Source organism: Cygnus olor, chromosome 2 (assembly GCF_009769625.2).
Source record: "Cygnus olor isolate bCygOlo1 chromosome 2, bCygOlo1.pri.v2, whole genome shotgun sequence".
In the NCBI taxonomy this organism is placed as follows: domain Eukaryota; kingdom Metazoa; phylum Chordata; class Aves; order Anseriformes; family Anatidae; genus Cygnus; species Cygnus olor.
Window position 1 is genome coordinate 32,583,983 of NC_049170.1, and position 18,318 is coordinate 32,602,300.

General features: G+C 35.6%; 1 protein-coding gene across 12 annotated transcripts in view; it reads left to right on the forward strand.

The window, feature by feature from the left end:
- The window catches only part of HDAC9 (histone deacetylase 9), a 480,477-nt gene that overhangs the window by 436,727 nt on the left and 25,432 nt on the right, over positions 1-18,318 (forward strand). For all 12 annotated transcript variants that reach the window (XM_040545937.1, XM_040545942.1, XM_040545936.1 and 9 more), the window contains one exon: positions 13,481-13,614. In XM_040545937.1, the coding sequence (XP_040401871.1) occupies positions 13,481-13,614 (134 nt within the window). The remainder of the gene's footprint in view (positions 1-13,480; positions 13,615-18,318) is intronic.

Below are 18,318 nucleotides of genomic sequence, written 5' to 3' on the forward strand. Positions count from 1 at the left end.
TGCCTAAATCTAAAAAGCAGAGGAAATAAATGTTCCTCTACTTTTTTTGTGTATATGATTTTTTTTCCGTTAGCCTCTTTTCTATAATGAAAAACAACTTTAAAGAACATGAGCACTATTCTTAAAAGTAGTTGATGCAAAAATGGCACTGGGGAGCTTTAGATTTCTTGTTTCTTTTGTCTTTATTTCAGATTAAATAAAATGTAATCTGAATCTTTTAAAAAAGTTAATCTTTTAAAATGTTTATTTTTCTGATAATCCAATATGTAAAATCGGCTATCAAGTCAAAGATAATTATTTACCATTTACACAATGCAACTGCCTGCAAAAAGCCACAGACAGAAATTCAGACAGAGCTCGGATCCAAATATTAAATTATAAGTACTGTATAGGGTGCCATAGAACAGATAATAGTCACCTTGAAACAAATTTCTCCAGAGCATTTCTAGACACAGTAAGGATACAGGAAGGTCCACTGTAGCACGTACAAGAAATAAAAATATCCTGGTCTTAAGGGGTCACAAGGACTGTTCCTGCCTGCTTCTTGGACAACCAAAACAGGATAGAATGAAAAACAAACAAACAAACAAACAAACAAACTGTTCTTTGTTGTTGTTGTTGTTGTTGTTGTTGTTGTTGTTGTCGTTTTGTTTTGTTTTGTTTTGTTTTTTTTACATCCTCCTCTGCCTGCCACCACTTACACCTGTATGAGCCCTTCTAGTTGCACATTCAGGAAGTATGGGCTTCATACCTCCTGAGTAAGGAGGCAACATCCAGGAATGTGGAATTGTGTAGATTTTAGTACTAAAGAAGTGTGCTTTCTTAGTAGCTACCACCAGTAGAAGTCATCTTCAATTTGGAAATGTGTTCTTCCTTTGCCTACTGGCAAGTACTTGTCCCCAGCCAGGTTTTCTATTTGGAGCTGAGAACAAGTCCTAGTAAGTGTTATAATAAATATGTAACTTTCACATTGGAAGTTCACAATGGGTATGTGGGAAAGGAAACAAAAGCTTTTTGTTTGTGATAATCATTAAAAAGCCTTCCAGGCTGTCTTTGAGCTGTTCCAAGCTGGGCTAGGTGTATGCTGGCACTTACCATCTTGAGACAGTCACACATCGTATAGAAGGGGGCAAAAGCTTTCCCCTTTCCCCTGCCTCTAAAAATCTGTATGTATAAAAAGGTAGTTTACTTATGATGACCCACTGGAATAAGACATAGTCTGGAAAGACATGAAAGTAGTTTAAAGATAAGAAAAAACAACTGCTATTGACTCTTTGAGTCCAGGTGATACCAAATGCTTGTATATTCATAATGAAATCTGTTCTGACTGATAAAATGTGGATCTCCAAGTATATGTTTGAACTTTAATGTGGATTTTATTCACAATTTCTAAACTTATTTTACTGTGATTAGAAGAAGAGAAATTTTACCCTTGGTCAAATTTTGCTCACAATTCAAGAAGTATAAATTCATTGTAGCCATGAGATTACTTCAGTTTTTTTTTTTTTTTCTCTGAGACCATGTGACAGTATGTCTCAATAAAGGGCAAATGATGTGATAATTCCCAGGCAGACTATCTTGTTATCAAATACCTGCTTATTTAAATGTCTTCAGCTTATTTGCTCAGGGTGTTATCAGTACCACTTTTGCCTACACATATAAAGCTGTCACATGGAATACAATTTATTTTCAATTCAGTTTAGACCTTGGCTAAGTTGGCAGCTGGTCACTGAGCAATCCAGAGTTCACTGCAGACAAAATCTGAATCATTTCCATGTTAATATAACTGTAGGACTGTCTCATCTTCCTCTGTGTACAAAGGTGTGAAAGTATATCCCTGGAGAAGAATTCAGAAATGCTGTGTGTTATCTGCAGAAATAAGGGCATAAACTTTCTTTGTTCTGTTTAATTTCTGACCATTACTGATGGTTATTAGAAAATCTAATTCCTTGACACTGTTCAATTGCATATTCATATTAATTTTTGTTCTTGTTCATCCATTCAGACAACCAGTAATTTCCTTTCTATGCCTATATTTTCTTTTAGTCACAAAAATGTACTTATCTTATTTGATAACAGTCATTTTCATTGACCCAACTAACAATATTATTATTTTCCCAACTCTCCCATGTCTCATATTTTGTTTTCTTTCATCTTTCTTTCTATTATATAATTACTACGAATTAACTAATTCAATCTAACGTAGTATCCAGCTATAAAAATTAGGTAACAGTGGGAAGATGATTGAAATTTGATTCATTACCAATTCTTTTATGAAATGGAATCAGCAGTTTGGCCAAAGCTGAGAATTACTAAAAAGTGCATCCTTTTCTGCTGGAGTGATGACTGCACACTCTGGTGAGTGGAGCACTTCTCAATTTGATATTTTTCCTTGTAGAGCTTCTTTATTTATCTGTAGAGAGGCAATTAAACACCTTTGTTGTCAGAGGTTTGTAAGTGGCTTTGCTATGATGTTTGTATAATTTTTCCCAAGCTTTCAGCTGCTGTGATTCTTCAACTTTGTCAGAAGGAAGAATAAATGCAATCCTGATGTTTGGTATATGTTGTTTGCTAAGTTTCGGGTGCCGCTAGGGAGTTTTGGGCTCTGACAGCAGGTTATTTTACTTGTAGTAGTTAAAACTCTGCAAGGAGAAACAGTAGCTATTCTTGCAGATTTTCAGCATCTCCATTTAGAAAAGCCAATATACTGTTTTCTCTTGAAGAAGAAATTGCCGATGTTGCTCAAGAAAGTCTCTTAACACTGAGTGAATGATTTTTGCCCTGTTTTGAACTTCCCTCTTTTAAGAAGAATGACTAAGATGACTTTAGTAATGCAGCTGCAACAACATCTGGAGTCCTCAAATTACCTTGACATTAGCTGGCTGGGTTTATGTCAGAATATAGCACAGAAATGTCATTGTTTGTCTTGATGTGTCTGTTATTCAATGAAGATTATGTCTGCCAGCTTCCCTTGATACTGCTGTCATGCTATGGTAACAGGAGAAATAGTGGCCATTTGCTTATCTACAGATCCTACAGAATCAGGTAATTCCTTAGTGACTCTGCTCTTCACTCTGCACAAACCCAGAAAGTAGTATTCCCTGACTGCTCAGCTGCCTGAAAGTAGTTTTCACCCCGTGCTTGAAGTTTACTGAAGAAAAGGTAGAAAACCATTGTGTGAAGAAGTCCATGAGAGTTTCTGGTTGGTTCTCAAGCAGTAATCTGTAGTTTAGTGTTTGGCTGCAGAAGCTCACAGAAGGGCTTCTTCTGAGAAGCATATTTCAGAAGACTGGAAGGACATTGATGGGATATTCTAAAGAAAGGTTTTACTCTCGCATGTGTGTGCAGTGGGAACATGTTCTGAGGAAACTGAGGCCAATCCTATTCCAATCAACATTGTACCAGAACACAGTTTTAATTGTACATGAATCCCTCTTGTTCATCCAGCAACTGAATCTGGCCCTAATGCTTACAAAATGGGGAAAAAAATAATAAAAAAAAGGAACATCTTTGCTCTAATACTTTAAAAATTTTACATATCTGTGATGAGGATGAATCACATATTTCATTCTGGGAAACAGCAAATACAAATATTTTCTGCATATTTTCACCTCCTGTGCATCAGAATAGAGTGACGTCAGTTCTGCCTCCACTTGAGGCCCGTATAATTCTGTGCCACCTTTTTTTTTTTTTTTTCCCCCAGCAGTTTATGGCTTATGGCTCTTGCGAAGTCTGCTGTCTAATAACATGTGTGACAAGGCTCTGACATGACTTCTCCATTCGGAAAGGAGGCTGTGTGGAGCCACCTATGTCATTCTGATGTTAGCTACATTTTCTTTTAGTCTGTGGGGTTTTACCTGCCATTTCAAGGCATCTTTGTGTCCTTTTATTAGCATGAAAAGAGACAAAGGGGCTGTTGTATGGGTTGAAATCACATCCTTTATTCTTACATGTTTTTGTAATAGAACAGCATAATAGAAAGTTGCTCAATGTATTTTATTTGGAAATTGCAATTAATCAGAAGACTGTAAGGAGTCAGACCCCAAACCTAGTTTTAATACCATTTCCTTTAGTGAGTTTTACACATTACCTTTTCAATAAGTGGTGACAGGCAGTGCATTTCTTAGTGATTATAGCATGTGTCAGGTGGGGTTAACAGGCACAAGGCCAGAGGGAAAGTAACTACTCGAGATGTACAATAATCCCTTAGAAATGCACTGCCTTATTTCCTCCTGATATTATAAAATGATGTTTATTAAACAATGTGATCCAAATCCTGAGGGGCGTCAGACCTCTGATAGTAATATTGAGTTCACCAGGAGACGTGATGCCAAATTGGTCAGGAAGTCTAGTATTTACCTCAAGTCTTTCCATGTACAAGAACCCATCCCTGATATGCTTATTGTATCTATGTCCCTCATCTTGCAATGATGAATGATACACATCTGGAGGCCAAGTCCTTAGATTATGGCATATGCTGATTAACACTGGCTAAGCAACTTAGCCTTAATTTAATGTGCTGTGTCGATGTGGCAGGGTCAGTAAACGACTGCAAATAAAGTGAGAGCCTTAATTTTTAGACTCAGAGAAACTGTGTATGTTGGAAAGACCGTTTAATCCATGCTGCTTTTCTTGGCAGAATTTTGTAGACCATCTTCAGAAAATGGCAGTCAGTTCTCAGCTTCTGAGTGATGAGCTTTAAATCAGATCCTTTGTGTTAGTCTCTTGGGTCAATTCAAAATTAACTGACTTGACTTTTCACCAGTTAAAAAAATATAAATCTAGATCTTCCCATCAGATTGTTTTTGGCCATAACTCTGTGCCCATATTTCAGCTATACTAATTTGTAAGAGAAGAAGCTTTGCCCTATGTATTTTAAAAATATTTCAAGTTATAGTCAGTAGCATTATAATAACCTTCTCCAAACTTAATCAAGCTTACTGATTTAATAGCAGTCAATAGTAGTATCTGATTTTCATTCCATTGTGAATGAAACAGATTTCTCATACTTGTAATTAATTATTTATTTTTATCAGATGTCTTGTTTTTGAGCCAACTTCTTGCTGAGTCTGAACTCAGATTTGGAGATATAATCGTCTGTAAGTTGTAACATCAGATGCATATATTGTATATCAGTTTAAGTCAAGCAACTTGACCAGATTTGGAGGAAGCTATAATGGCATCAATGCTACCACTTGCAATCGGCTTGGCAGATTTGACAGTATGTGGGCCAGATTTTAAGCTGATAATTATCAGTCTGATTAGACTATACACACAGAATCCCTTTTGAGAGATTTTTAAGGTCTTTTCAGAAAAAATAAAGTGAAATAAAAACCCCCAAAGCCCACAAAGAAGGGAACCTCCACCCTTCAGATGCAGCAACAGCCTGATTCGGAGATGTGAATCTGAGTTTCTGACACGCTACCTTGTTGTCTACAGTTCTGCATTTTCCCTCTTGGCTTCAGCTTTCTTATGCAGAACAGCTACGTGTTCCGGGAAAAAACACTGAAAAACTCAGTGGGATGGATAATCTTGCTTCCTGTCCAGCTTTACTGAGTAGGGGATTTGCTATGTGGAAAGCAAAATGAAAAAGGGGGAGGATGGCAGGAGAGGGGAGAAGTTATTACTTGGGCCAGGTGTGAGACAGGACAGAGATGAAGAGAATATGAGGAAACCAAGAAGAAAGGAAGTCATGGAGCAAATACCTAGTAAGAACAGGCCTAAAAACATCCAAACAGTTATGGGAATATCCAAAATCTCCTGCTTTCAACTCTGGCAGTTGAAATTTGTGGTTGAATTTTTTCCCTCTGAATCCACATGACAGCACTACAATAGCTTTAAAAACATAGTCATTATTTTGTACACTACTGTGACCTTTCCTGGAGGATTCTGAATCCCTGTTATTTGATAATACAAAACACAAAAGAAATCCTGTCTTTTTTTTTTTTTTTTTTTTGGTATAAATAAGCTGGGAGAAGAGTTCAGGGGAAGCTTCTTCCTCCATGTGTTTTCTCTGAAGAACATTTTGTCAGATGGGTAGTGCTGCTGTTGTATGTACGGTGGAGGTATACAAATGCCTTCTTCCTGGATGACTGAACAAATGCAATGGGCTATGTGACCCACTTGGATACCTGCGTGCCCAAACCATCGTACTCAGCATTGGCAAGATAGCCCTACCCTGTAATGGGACAAATTTGCATTATTTGGCTTTTGAAGAGACATTCTATGCATCCTTGAGTAAGTATATAATAGAGATTTAATAAGTTATGTTCAGTGTAGCAGCTCAGGAACAGCTAATTATGAAAAACATATTACTGTAGAACTAACAGGCATGCAATAAAAACATCTATTACATAAATTGTTAATCCATAAAAAATGTGTTTCTGGGACCATTGGTATTTATTTAACGTACAATTACTGTCTAATTTAATCTAAATTAAATGCCTTCTTAAGACATGTAATTTAAAGTGTTACTGAGCTTCCTTCTCTGGAATTAAAAGCAAGAAATCAGCAGCTAATGCCTGGAGGCCAGGTCTTTACCATTTAAATTCAGGTATCTTAGCACTAACATTCATAATTTCAGCCATTTGGAAAATGTTTTTCATAAGAATATATTTGGCTTTAAAATCTCCCTTTTCCCCTCACTCAGGGCCACATCCTGCCAACTGAATCAAGCCTCTGACTTAATCCAAATGAAGTTTTGATTGAATAAAAGGTACAGAATTAAGACCTGAGAATAAAATGTCTTTTCTTATCACAGAAGACAAGTTTTGCAAAATGTTCTAGCTCCTGCCAGTGCTGGAAGGGTAAATTATCATTTGACTCCCGTATGGATGTATTTATTTAGGACACGTAGCCTGATGACTCAGGAAGTTATGTAAAAACTGATCCAGTTAATTTTAGATGCTATTGTTGGAAGAATATCAATGAAAATTAATCAAATAGTCACGAAGGAACCACAGGGATGGAGTGCAGAACACTGGTGGGTAGACTTTTGGCAGCAATCATCGCAATAGTTTTAATGAGAGGAAAACACATTCTCAAGTAAATTAGAGAGTAATGACATGATTAAATGGTAAATAATAGTTAAATACATGCTTGGAGGTCCAGGATAGAGACTGTGGAGTTTTTGTGTTTTGGGTGTATTCCTCTCAAGGCTGCTCTGAATAGCCAAAGGAGCTCACCAGAACTCTGCCTGTAATTTGGGGTCAGATTGTAGCTTTTAAGACGCTGAAGCTGAAAGAGCTGTTGGGGCCCTGCTGCAGCAGGAGACTTGCTGAGGCTTTCTCCATAACCCCAGAGCCTTGCCAGCCTTTTGGTTGTTGACGTGTCCTCGTTTTTGCAGGAGCTGCCTCCCCTGAGCAAGGGCCAGTGCTACGGCTCTGCTCAGCTCAGGCTGCTGTCACCCAGAACGACCATGCGGGAGACATCTGCTCTCCTTACGTGCAGCGAGGGAGAGGGAAGGGGTCTGTCTTCTTCCGAGGCAGGTTTAGACCCCATTAGGTAGGTGTTTGCGCATTCAGTGGTGGGCAAAGTGAATTGCATATATGATTGTTTCTGCAAATGAGGAGTGCTGCAATGTCACCTGGGCCGGACCCCTCCTATATGGGCCCCTCCCTGTCTACTAAGAAATGGACGGGGAAAGGATCACATCCACAAGTTGTCTTGCTTCTCAAATGTTTCTTCTAGAATATGAGGCTGTATGTACAAACTCTGTTTTGTTAGCTTTACCTCATCTAGCTGTACTACACACCAAGGTTTTGCGATTGAAGGGGACTGGCCTGGGTCAAAAGTGTTTTACCTGCTCTTTACCACTTTCTGTTTCAGGTTGTCATGGTAAGCATAACCCGAAAGCAAAAAAAGAAAATTAAAATACTTCCTGGTTCTCTTTTTATAGGTTTTAGCATATTTTCTTGGTTTTCAGTAAGTCCAGGTAGAATATAGGTGCCCCAGCCACTTTGGTCAAATGAAGCAGAAGTGTCACCAAACATTCCTTGCTGTTTGGCAAAACTAGAGGGAGCACGTGGGGAGGCTGTCTGTTACAAAAGGAAATAAATAAATAAGTAAAAATGCAACCAAAAAAAAAAAACAGAACTCAGTGCTAAACTGGGACATCAGTCCACTAAAAGCTGACTTACTTGATTAAATGGTAATTCAAGTGAGCAGCACACTGTGTCCTCCAATAACAACCTGGCAGCTTGTTCATTAGCATAATACAGCATTAATTTTCTCTCTTTCTGCCTTCCCACAATAGAACATGTTCTAACATGAGGCTGAGTATTGTATTTCCTCCAATAATAACATTGGAGGAGGGGAAAGGGCATAATTGAAGAATACTTGTTATGTTTTTGTTTTAAAAGTTTATATTTTCACTTCAAAGGTCAGTAGATAACAGCTCATATACTGTGTAATTCTCTAATGCATAACAATGCCCAATAACAGACGTTCAAGTTGTCCACTAGAAAGTAAAATTCATGATTTGCAATCTGCAGTAAAATAATTTAGTTATGCCACTCAAAGTTTATGAGTATATGTCTGTTAATGCATTATTTGAATGCAATATGGTACTTAGATGATTGATGCAGTTTGTAACCATGATTAGAGTGTTGGCTGCTGCCACAATTACATGGATTCAGGGGGCATAGAAGCAAATCTGGCTCTTGGAAAATTGTATCAAGTTGGTAAATAAGAAATCAGAAAGCAAAACATTAATAGCATTATTTCTCAAAGGTTATCGTAAATTTGGCACATTAGTAAATTTGTTAGTACTGTAAAGTATCCAGATATTTTAAAATATTTTTTCTGACTTTTTTCTGACTTCTGTATATAATACACACAACTGCATTGTTCCAAGAGGATCTTGCAGCATCTTCTCCTCTTCATATTTAGATAGTGTCTTATAATGATCTCAGTTTTAATCTGCTCTTCATTTTTTGCTTAGGTGTACAGTTGTTCATACATGCTACTTTTTTGTCAGCAAAAAGCAAACCAACTGGTGAGTGAGATTTTCAGAAATAGTTCATATAGAACATTCAGAATAGTGTTTTATTGCTGTTTCTTGTGTAAATCAGAGGTTTTTCACTGTATTTACAAGGATCATAGCAAGTCAATATTAAGTGCTTTTGCAGATTCTGCCCTAGATGAATAAATATATGCAAAGGAAACAGGCACTTTTAATATTTAAATTATAAAAAACATACCTGAAAATAAATGTTGGCACAAAACCATGCTCACAATTTCCTGGTGCACCACAAGAGCATAATTGTAAAAAAAAAAAAGTGCTACTTCTCTGAAGTACAGTATCACTGAGCACATTTACAAGAAGATTTGAAAAATACCCCGTACGTATAATATTTTCTCACTTATTGACTGAAATGATCGGAAATACTATATATATTCTTTAAATAATGTGACATTTGTACTCATGCTCATGGACACAAATAATTGTAGATGCTCCTAAGGCTATTTCAAACCTTGAGTGATACGTGTCTGTCATTGAGCCAGTACTCAGATTGTAAATGGCCCAAAGGCAGCCGTGTGGACAAATTGAATCCTCAAAGAAGGGATGCCCATTTCAGGCTGGTCTGAAAATCAAGTGCTGGTGTTTTAACATGACTTTCTACTTTATATCTGAACCTTCTTAAGTTTTTATAAAATGCCACTAATCTGTAATTCTTATGCACCAGAGCAAACCCATACAGTTTTAGAATATGGCAAATCCAAACTGAAATGATCTTTTAAAGCCCGCATTACAGCTGGCATCTTTGTCAGCAGGCAGAGTAGAAGGGCCAAGAATTTCCGCTGATTTCTAGAAATCCATGTGAATTGGGAGATCCGGGATACTGCATGTTTATCTGACTGCTTTTTTGCCTTAGAGTTGTTCAGTGGGGCATCAAATATGTGCTTAATCTCCTTTTATCAGGGGAGATGACTACTTCTTTTCATGGTGCTTGTTACTATTTTCTTCTTGTTTTCCTTAATTATTTGGCATGAACTATAGTCCATCTTAAAACTATTACTTGACTGGGATTCCTTTCTTTCCATTTTGTTACTTCTGTGCTCCAGGGGATTTCCTTGAGGAAGCTAATATCTTTCCTAGGTTGCTGCAGTGACACAGAATCCAAGTTTCTTTGTTAAGAATTTCCATAACTCATTCAGTCTCAGGCAACATTGGTACTGTTGGCTAAAGTTATTTCCTCCCTTCCTAGCAAGACACCTTTACTGTCTTGGGTATTTATACTGAAGAAAAGACCCCATCATGTTGATTTGGTTTGGCAACATTCTTTTGTTTGTTTGTTTTTGTTTTGTTTTGTTACTGTGATTTGTGTTGGGAAAGATACTTTCTGTGTGGCTCATTGCATATATCCCCACTCAGCCAGTAATGGTTATTATAACATTGATATTAGGAGAATTATTAGGAAAGCAAGCAGACAAATTAACATTACAATGGCTATGAGATATATTTTGTATGGTTGTTTAAAAGAAGAAAAAGCCACTGAGACGGTCTTTACCTTTATTGCCACACATAATCCAAAAAATTATGGTGTGGCTGCAGCAGCATTTAGTCACATAATATTTTCAAAATGTGCAGGGAAAATAGGGAAGATCTTTCCCTTTTTCACAGAAGCTCTGTGATGTCAGGATGACAGTGCTTAAAAGTGCTGTTGGATTTCTCACAGAGCCCAGGAGTGGGTTGTAGAGTTTGTAGATGTGGGGAGTCTGTGCCTGTTCATTCTTCATTTCCTTTAAATGCTATATGTACGACTCACTTTATGCTGCTGGCACTCTCTTGTTATGAATCTGAAGATCACATGTGTAACATGCAGACAGAAATAAATCCTGTAGGTAAAAGAAAGTAGAAATTGGCTAAAGATCAAAGGTTATCCTCATTCCACTCCTTCCTTCACTTTTATTATCCTGTCTAAATTCAGTCTTTTGTAGAGAGGCTTTGTTTTTTTTCATGAAGAAAGGTTGAGCTTAAATGAGAGTTTAAGATTTTATTTGTTTTTCAACCCTGTATGTAATTTGAACCATGGTGTAGTTACTTTGGTAGAATCAAAACCGCAGTTCTTAGACGGTACAGAAGATTGTGGAGTGGTTTAAGGAAACAATATTTCACCCTAAGTGTTCTGTGATCATCTATAGATTAAGTGACAAGTAGATCTTTCTCTTTTTCTTTTTATTCTTCTCTTTCCTTTTTTGTTTGTTTTTGTGTTTCTCTTTTTCTTTTTCTTCTTCTTTCTTCTTTTTCTTCTTTTTCTTTTTCTTTTTCTCTTTTTCTTTTTCTTTTTCTTTTTCTCTTTTTCTTTTTCTTTTTCTTTTTCTTTTTCTTTTTCTTTTTCTTTTTCTTTTTCTTTTTCTTTTTCTTTTTCTTTTTCTTTTTCTTCTTTTTCTTTTTCCTTTTCTTTTTCTTTTTCTTTTTCTCTTTTTTTCTTTTTCTTTTTCTTTCTTTTTCTTTCTTTTTCTTTTTCTTTTTCTTTTTCTTTTTCTTTTTCTTTTTCTTTTTCTTTTTCTTTTTTTTCTTTTTCTTTTATTTCTTTTTCTTTTTCTTTTTCTTTTTCTTTCTTCTTTTTCTTTTTCTTTTTCTTTTTCTTTTTCTCTTTTTCTTTTTCTTTTTCTTTTTCTTTCTTCTTTTTCTTTTTCTTTTTCTTTTTCTTTTTCTTTTTCCTTTTCTTTTTCTTTTTCTTTTTCTTTTTCTTTTTCTTTTTCTTTTTCTTTTTCTTTTTCTTTTTCTTTTTCTTTTTCTTTTTCTTTCTTTTTCTTTCTTCTTCTTTTTCTTTTTCTTTTTCTTTTTCTTTTTCTTTTTCTTTTTCTTTTTCTTTTTCTTTTTCTTTTTCTTTTTCTTCTTCTTCTTCTTCTTCTTTTTCTTTTTCTTCTTCTTTTTCTTTTTCTTTTTCTTCTTCTTTTTCTTCTTCTTTTTCTTCTTCTTCTTCTTCTTCTTCTTCTTTTTCTTTTTCTTTTTCTTTTTCTTTTTCTTTTTCTTTTTCTTTTTCTTCTTCTTCTTCTTTTTCTTTTTCTTTTTCTTTTTCTTTTTCTTTTTCTTTTTCTTTTTCTTTTTCTTTTTCTTTTTCTTTCTTCTTTTTCTTTTTTTTTTCTTTTTCCTTCTCTTTCTCTTTTTGACAGAATAACTAAACTAAATCTGGTATCATTAAAGTTCCTGTTCTAAAAACAGTTGTCTTCAGGCTTAACAGAGTCCTAAGATGTAAATTGAACTAATTGTGCATTTACTTTTTTGCCAGATCAAGCCTTAAGTTTGTTCTGGAAAATTTCTTTGGAAAATATGCTTGTAATTTTTGTTTTTTTGAATATTTGGTGACCTTCTTCACTAGAACATGAAAAAAAGGGTGGTGATTTTCCTGTCTTTAAAGAACCACAGACTTTAGCAGGTATTTTCAAAGTGCTTTATTTAAGACTATGAAATGCACTGGAATTAGTAGTGATGGCCATCAGTAGAGCAACTAAACCAGGCCAAGTAGAACAGTTAAGAACATGTGATGGGTATTTAACTTCAGTAGTTTCAAAGCTTTACTTATCATTTCTCACTTAAAGGAGTGAGTAACAAAAACAAACAACAGCTGTTCTGGGAAACCAACACAAAACTTGAAATTTCTCTTCTCTCCAAATTAACATTTGTTCATGTAATTTGTTTACTTTGTTTAATTAAAAGTCAAATAAATTATTTTTACTTGAATCACAGATGAAAACTTTGTGGCAATATTTTTGTAGTTATAGATCACCATTGAAAATGGAGTACCATCATTTCTGACTGTGATGCAGAATTGCTTAGAACGTTGTGGGGCAGTAGTGAGCAACACTGGTAGAGACATACTGAAATGCTGGACAGTTTCATCTTATACCAAAACTTTGAATCAAAAAAGCGATCCAGTTCTTAGTGTTGTTTCTAAAAACACTTACAAAATGGAGCTAAGACGTGACATGTTTCCACTATTTTTCACTCCACGGCTGTATATTAGACTCAAAGACCAAATACAAAGAAGCAAGCTGTAAACAAAAATTTCATTATCTCATTTGAAAAATACAATTATTTTTAACTATATATAACAGCTTAACTACAAATGTTATTTGTCATATCAATGCCATGACTGACCAGGGTCGCGTTATCTATATCTAAATAACATGGTTATTTGTTACATTGATGTGCAAATGAGACAAGAATCCGGAGTGACAGTGGTTAATGATGTTACAAAGGGAGAGACAACCTCATGTTTCAACTAATCTCCAGCTATTAAGGATCAGCATGAAGGACATTATCTCACATCTGCCTCATACAAAATTCCATATACCTAACTCCAAAGCATCTGGTGTGAGCCATAGTCAGAAACAGGATACTGGACTAAATATATCCCATGCACCCTGTGCAATATCTTTGAGCTTTCTACATTCTTACACAACAGATGTGAAATATGCCAGTAATATCTGTTCTGCTTTAATTATTTGCATTACTGTATTTGAATAATAGGTTTTGGTCACCTAACCAAGCAATTGCTGAAGCTAGCGGATGGCCGTGTTGTGCTGGCACTGGAGGGAGGACATGACCTTACTGCCATCTGTGATGCATCTGAAGCCTGCATAAACGCCCTTTTAGGAAATGAGGTAAAACATAAATCATAATAGGTGGAGAGAATGATCCAAGTTTGCTGAAACTCCTATCTTTGATTTTCTTTTAGTAACAAAGGCAGCAGACCTTTTTTCTTTGGGTATTAAAAACCATGCAAGTTGAACACATCTCAGATGAGCTAAAAGCATGCTTTGGTTTGGATAAATATCTCTAAACAATATTATTATATAAATCCTTTAGTGTTTTCCTAAATTATTCCCAGTTCTGAGCGAGATTTAATACTTCAAAATTTGCATTTGGTGATGTACTAAATAACAGGCTTGACTAACTGGTAGTCATTGCTGAGCATATCATTTATCAGGATCAGACCTTCCAGCCAATTATCATGGAAAAAAAAAAAGGCTTTTGCAAGGCATCTGATAATCTTAACGACTGGATATTGCAAAGACTTTTTTTTTTTTTTTTTTCAGTATTCTGACACTGCTTCTACTGGTGAGTAGAAGAAAAAAAAATAAATCAGAGGTTCTTGAAATTGAAAAACATTAATAAAAAGTGTCCAAGACTTTAAAAAAAAATTCAAGTTAGAAATGAAGATTCATGTTGGTCTGTATGCAGTTTAAATGGAATGTCCAATTTGTCTGTATCAAACACTGTATATATTATGAAAAAAGTTTTGAGAGTGGACTGACAGACTAACTAGACATGAGTACATACTATTTATGTAAACAAGCACAAGATAATCACTCGTCTTTGTAAAAATTGGTTCTGTTGTATGGAAAATATCTTTTCTCCTAGAAATACAGTGAGAAGGAAGATAAGCTTGCTGAAGGTGCAGACAAAGTCATTTATGAAAGGACTGAAGTTTTTACCATAAACTGTGAATTTTGTGAGATCTTGTTATTAAGTTCAGTGTGTTACCATTTCTCCCCAGGAGAAATGGTAATAGCTAAATAATTTCACCAATCAAGTGTATTAGTGCTAAATTGCAAGCTAGTCTGCTCATTCCCTTCCGCTTAAGTCTTCATACCTATGAGAATAATGTGAAGTAATGTATCTTCTGATGGAAATTGGATAGAAGGCTTTTCTAAATGTTCTTTTTAACCTTTGCTTTTTATCTTTATGACCCACCAAGAAAAAAAAATATGCTTATTGTTTTTTACATTATACATATAATGTATCTAGTGATAGCTTTCTCAACAGTATTCTCAGAAATATACAGAAGTAGACATGTCCACACAAAAAAAATATAATCCTTCATCTGGGCTTTATCTACTGTTACCCTTGACAAGACCCATAAGAAGCATTTTCCAGTCTTGTGACGTGTACTATTGAAACGGATGCTCAGCTCAGTGCTAGTCCTTTTATTTAGGTGCTGAAATCTGAAAACCTAGCTTGAAGCATTTGGCAGTCTTAGTGAATGCAGTGTTGCCTTCCCAATGAGTAACTTCCAGGGCACTCATTCATATTCTCTGCCATGACTTTCCCTGTGGTAGTATCTTATGATGTTAGTGGCTTTTCATAGCTCTTCTAATCCCACTCTCTGAAATTTGCACCTTTATGGGACTAATGCTAATAATACAATGCTGATGATATGATGTATCTTCCTCTGCGTAGGTGCCTGGGTCCCTCTATCCAGTTATGACCATTTGGTGGTGCTACCCATTTATGAAAAATGCCTTGTTTTGTTTTAACACTATATCACACCCAACTACCATTTCTGCTGTTACTGACCAGCCATTGTCTAATACTGACTGTGAGAAAAAGGAATGGGATAAGTGGATTGGAATAAAAACTTTCTTCCGTTTTCTTTTAGAATAAACAGGGACTGGGAAATTAGATAAGTTATGAATCTATCTGTTTGCAAAATTTAGCAAAGCAAATTTCAAGAGAGACAAAAATGTAGTAACAGATTGAAGACAAACGTAACCACACAGCCATTTATAATCCACTTATAAAAGAACATGATCATTAATAACTTGAAACATCTCATGCAATAAGCATTATTCTCATGTGCTCTTACTCACAGTTGTATCCTTAGGGGCATGCATTAAATGGTCTGGTGCAGTAGAATTTCAAAGAGAAAATACGCTGTGGCTGCTAAGAAGACAAAAATACTCCAGAGACGATGTCATTACCAGTACTACCATAAGAAATTGATGTTTGCTTAAAAGAATAAGTAAAGGTGTTACCGAGGAGCAGACACTAATGAGGAAGTCTGATACAGAGTTAGCAGTTAGAAGTCAGCACGTCTGTTGACGTCTATAGATTTATGGCAATCTACACCACATGGCCTATAGCATATACACTGCTTGATTTCAGCATAGTATTCATGAACTTGCACAGCAAACTACAAGCGTATTCCTGCCGAGGGCAGGAAAAAAAAATGGTTTTCTTCTAATAATCAATTATTGTAATTTGAGGATGCATTCTTTCTTGAATGCAATTCTTTACAGGTGATTAATAGGATAATTATAACTTATTATCTGCCCTTCACTTTTACAAATAATGGTGTATTCTAGTTTTTAAATGTTGGCAAGATGAACTTCAGTTTTTAAACACTACATATATAATTGAACTCAAATTAAAAAGGTTGGGAAAGGCCTTTGGAAGGTACTCTGCAGTTTGTCAAATGTATTTATTCATGTGCTGAGGATTAGAATTCATAAACATTTTGCAGAGTTTTTGAAAACTTTTTTTTTTTTTGCTTTTGTTGTTTTTGGCCAGGACTTGTCAATACAAGAATCCATGGCTTCATATGTTCTATTACCAGCAGAATAACATACCAAAAGGAAAAAAAAAGAATTGTTAAACTAGCAGCAACTTCTAGCTTTCATGAGAGCTGGTCTGATATGTAGAGGTAACATCAAACTTAAAGGAAAGCCTTCTTTTCTTAATTTGTATTAAGAAGGAAAACAGTTTGACACCCAAAATAGACATACTTTGCTCTTAGTTGTATGTAGCCTGTAGGAGAGAGATCTGTTTAGCAAGATAACTTTTTACTCATCTCTTAACAAATGCAAGTGGAGTCACTAGGAAAAGAATACACTATCAAGTTAATCTTCTTTAAATAATTTGAGCATGGCACAGGAAATTCCTGCATGCAGTTGTTGATTTTGAAGACTAACCAAAAAACTATTAAAAGGTCTCTTTTTCTTGGAAGAGCTCAGAATTTAAATGAGCTATCAGCCCCATCTATGTGTGGGGAATACTTCTGAACTTCTCTGCAGAAGTACTTTTGAACAGCAATTTCAAAATTGAACAGAAAGCCACGTAGGATTATAATTGTCTTTTTTACTGATTAGAAGTACTCATATTGGTAATTGTTTATTACTAAACCCCAATACTGTTCCCTAAACATAGGCACCCAGTCCCTTTTTAGATGCTGTAGGGGTACCTAGGACATTTGCACAGGACTGGTAGAAGTAACATAGAATGTAGAGGAGACCCACACTTGTTCTGTGTGGCCACATGAGATCAGGCAGAACACCCCATAATGTCTGAAATGGGTCCATTTGGTTTGGTTGTGTTTGGGCAGCTCATTACCCCCTTAAATAATGAGAAAAATAAAATAGAAAGTATAGAGATAAATGCAAAGGTAAATTTTATAAAGACAAATTTATTAATTAGAAATTTTATATTTTTTTTTTTAAATAAAGATTTGGAGATCTCAGGTTTGTTGTCCTTATATCTGCGTACAAGCAGAAAATTTCCATGTCGCATTGAGAAAAATCTATTTGACCATTTGCAGAGCTAATTAGGAGCAATGTAGGTTATCTTCTTGGAAGGAAATCTTCCCAAGAGGTGGGAAGAGATTAAGCAGCTGGATTCCCTTGAAATCCAGAATAAAAACATGGAAATCCTTCTGGAAGGTAAAAGGCAGGGTAAGCATAAGTTGCTTTAAAATGTTCCTGAGATTTCTGAACATGATTTTAAAACTTCTCCATTAAACGAGCATCTGTCAAAACAAAGGAAATGCTAGATTCAGATATTTAGAAAAGAGACATTTCTTTTAAGCCTAAACTTATTCTGAGTTATGGTCTTGTGCTTAAAATTCAGTTCTCTCACTTATTAAGACAATCTTTAAACAGTTCTTCAGTTTTTCACAGATAGGTTATATAATTTCAAGTACTTATCTTTAAAGCATATATAAATACATATCAAGTAAGAAATTAATTAAATTTATTTGTATTTTATTCCAAGAAATGTGTGAAAATGGGGTTCAATATTCAGATTTTCCCCCAGATCTATCCCTTTTCATGACAGGAGGTAAGGCTGCTGTAAACGTGCAGAGATAGGTTATGTTTTCTTTCCTCTACATTACTTTTGAAGAGGCACTACTGGGATTTGAAAAGCCCTCCGGGATAAGCTCTCCTTGAGTTCAGTATCCTGAATCCTGAAGCTTATTTCCAACATAACTACATTAATTTTGGGGGTTCTTTGGCAGCCAGAAAGAATAAGGAAGGATTCCGCCAAGCACAAAACTCTTCAGATCAAAACCTAAGGATTTAGTTCTTTCTTCATCCCATCCCATGTCAAGAAGCCAGGCGGGGCATTTCCGTGGGACACAGAAGTCAGTCTAACATCCTGGGCCCTCTGATCTGTCTACAGGTTTGGTCAGAGTCTCTTAAGCTCTACAGGGTACAGCAGTTTTTTCTGTTGTCTATAACAAGTGATAATTGGTCACAGATGGGGTCATATTCTCCTTTGCACAGAGGAAATGGTAAAGTGCAGTCCACAGT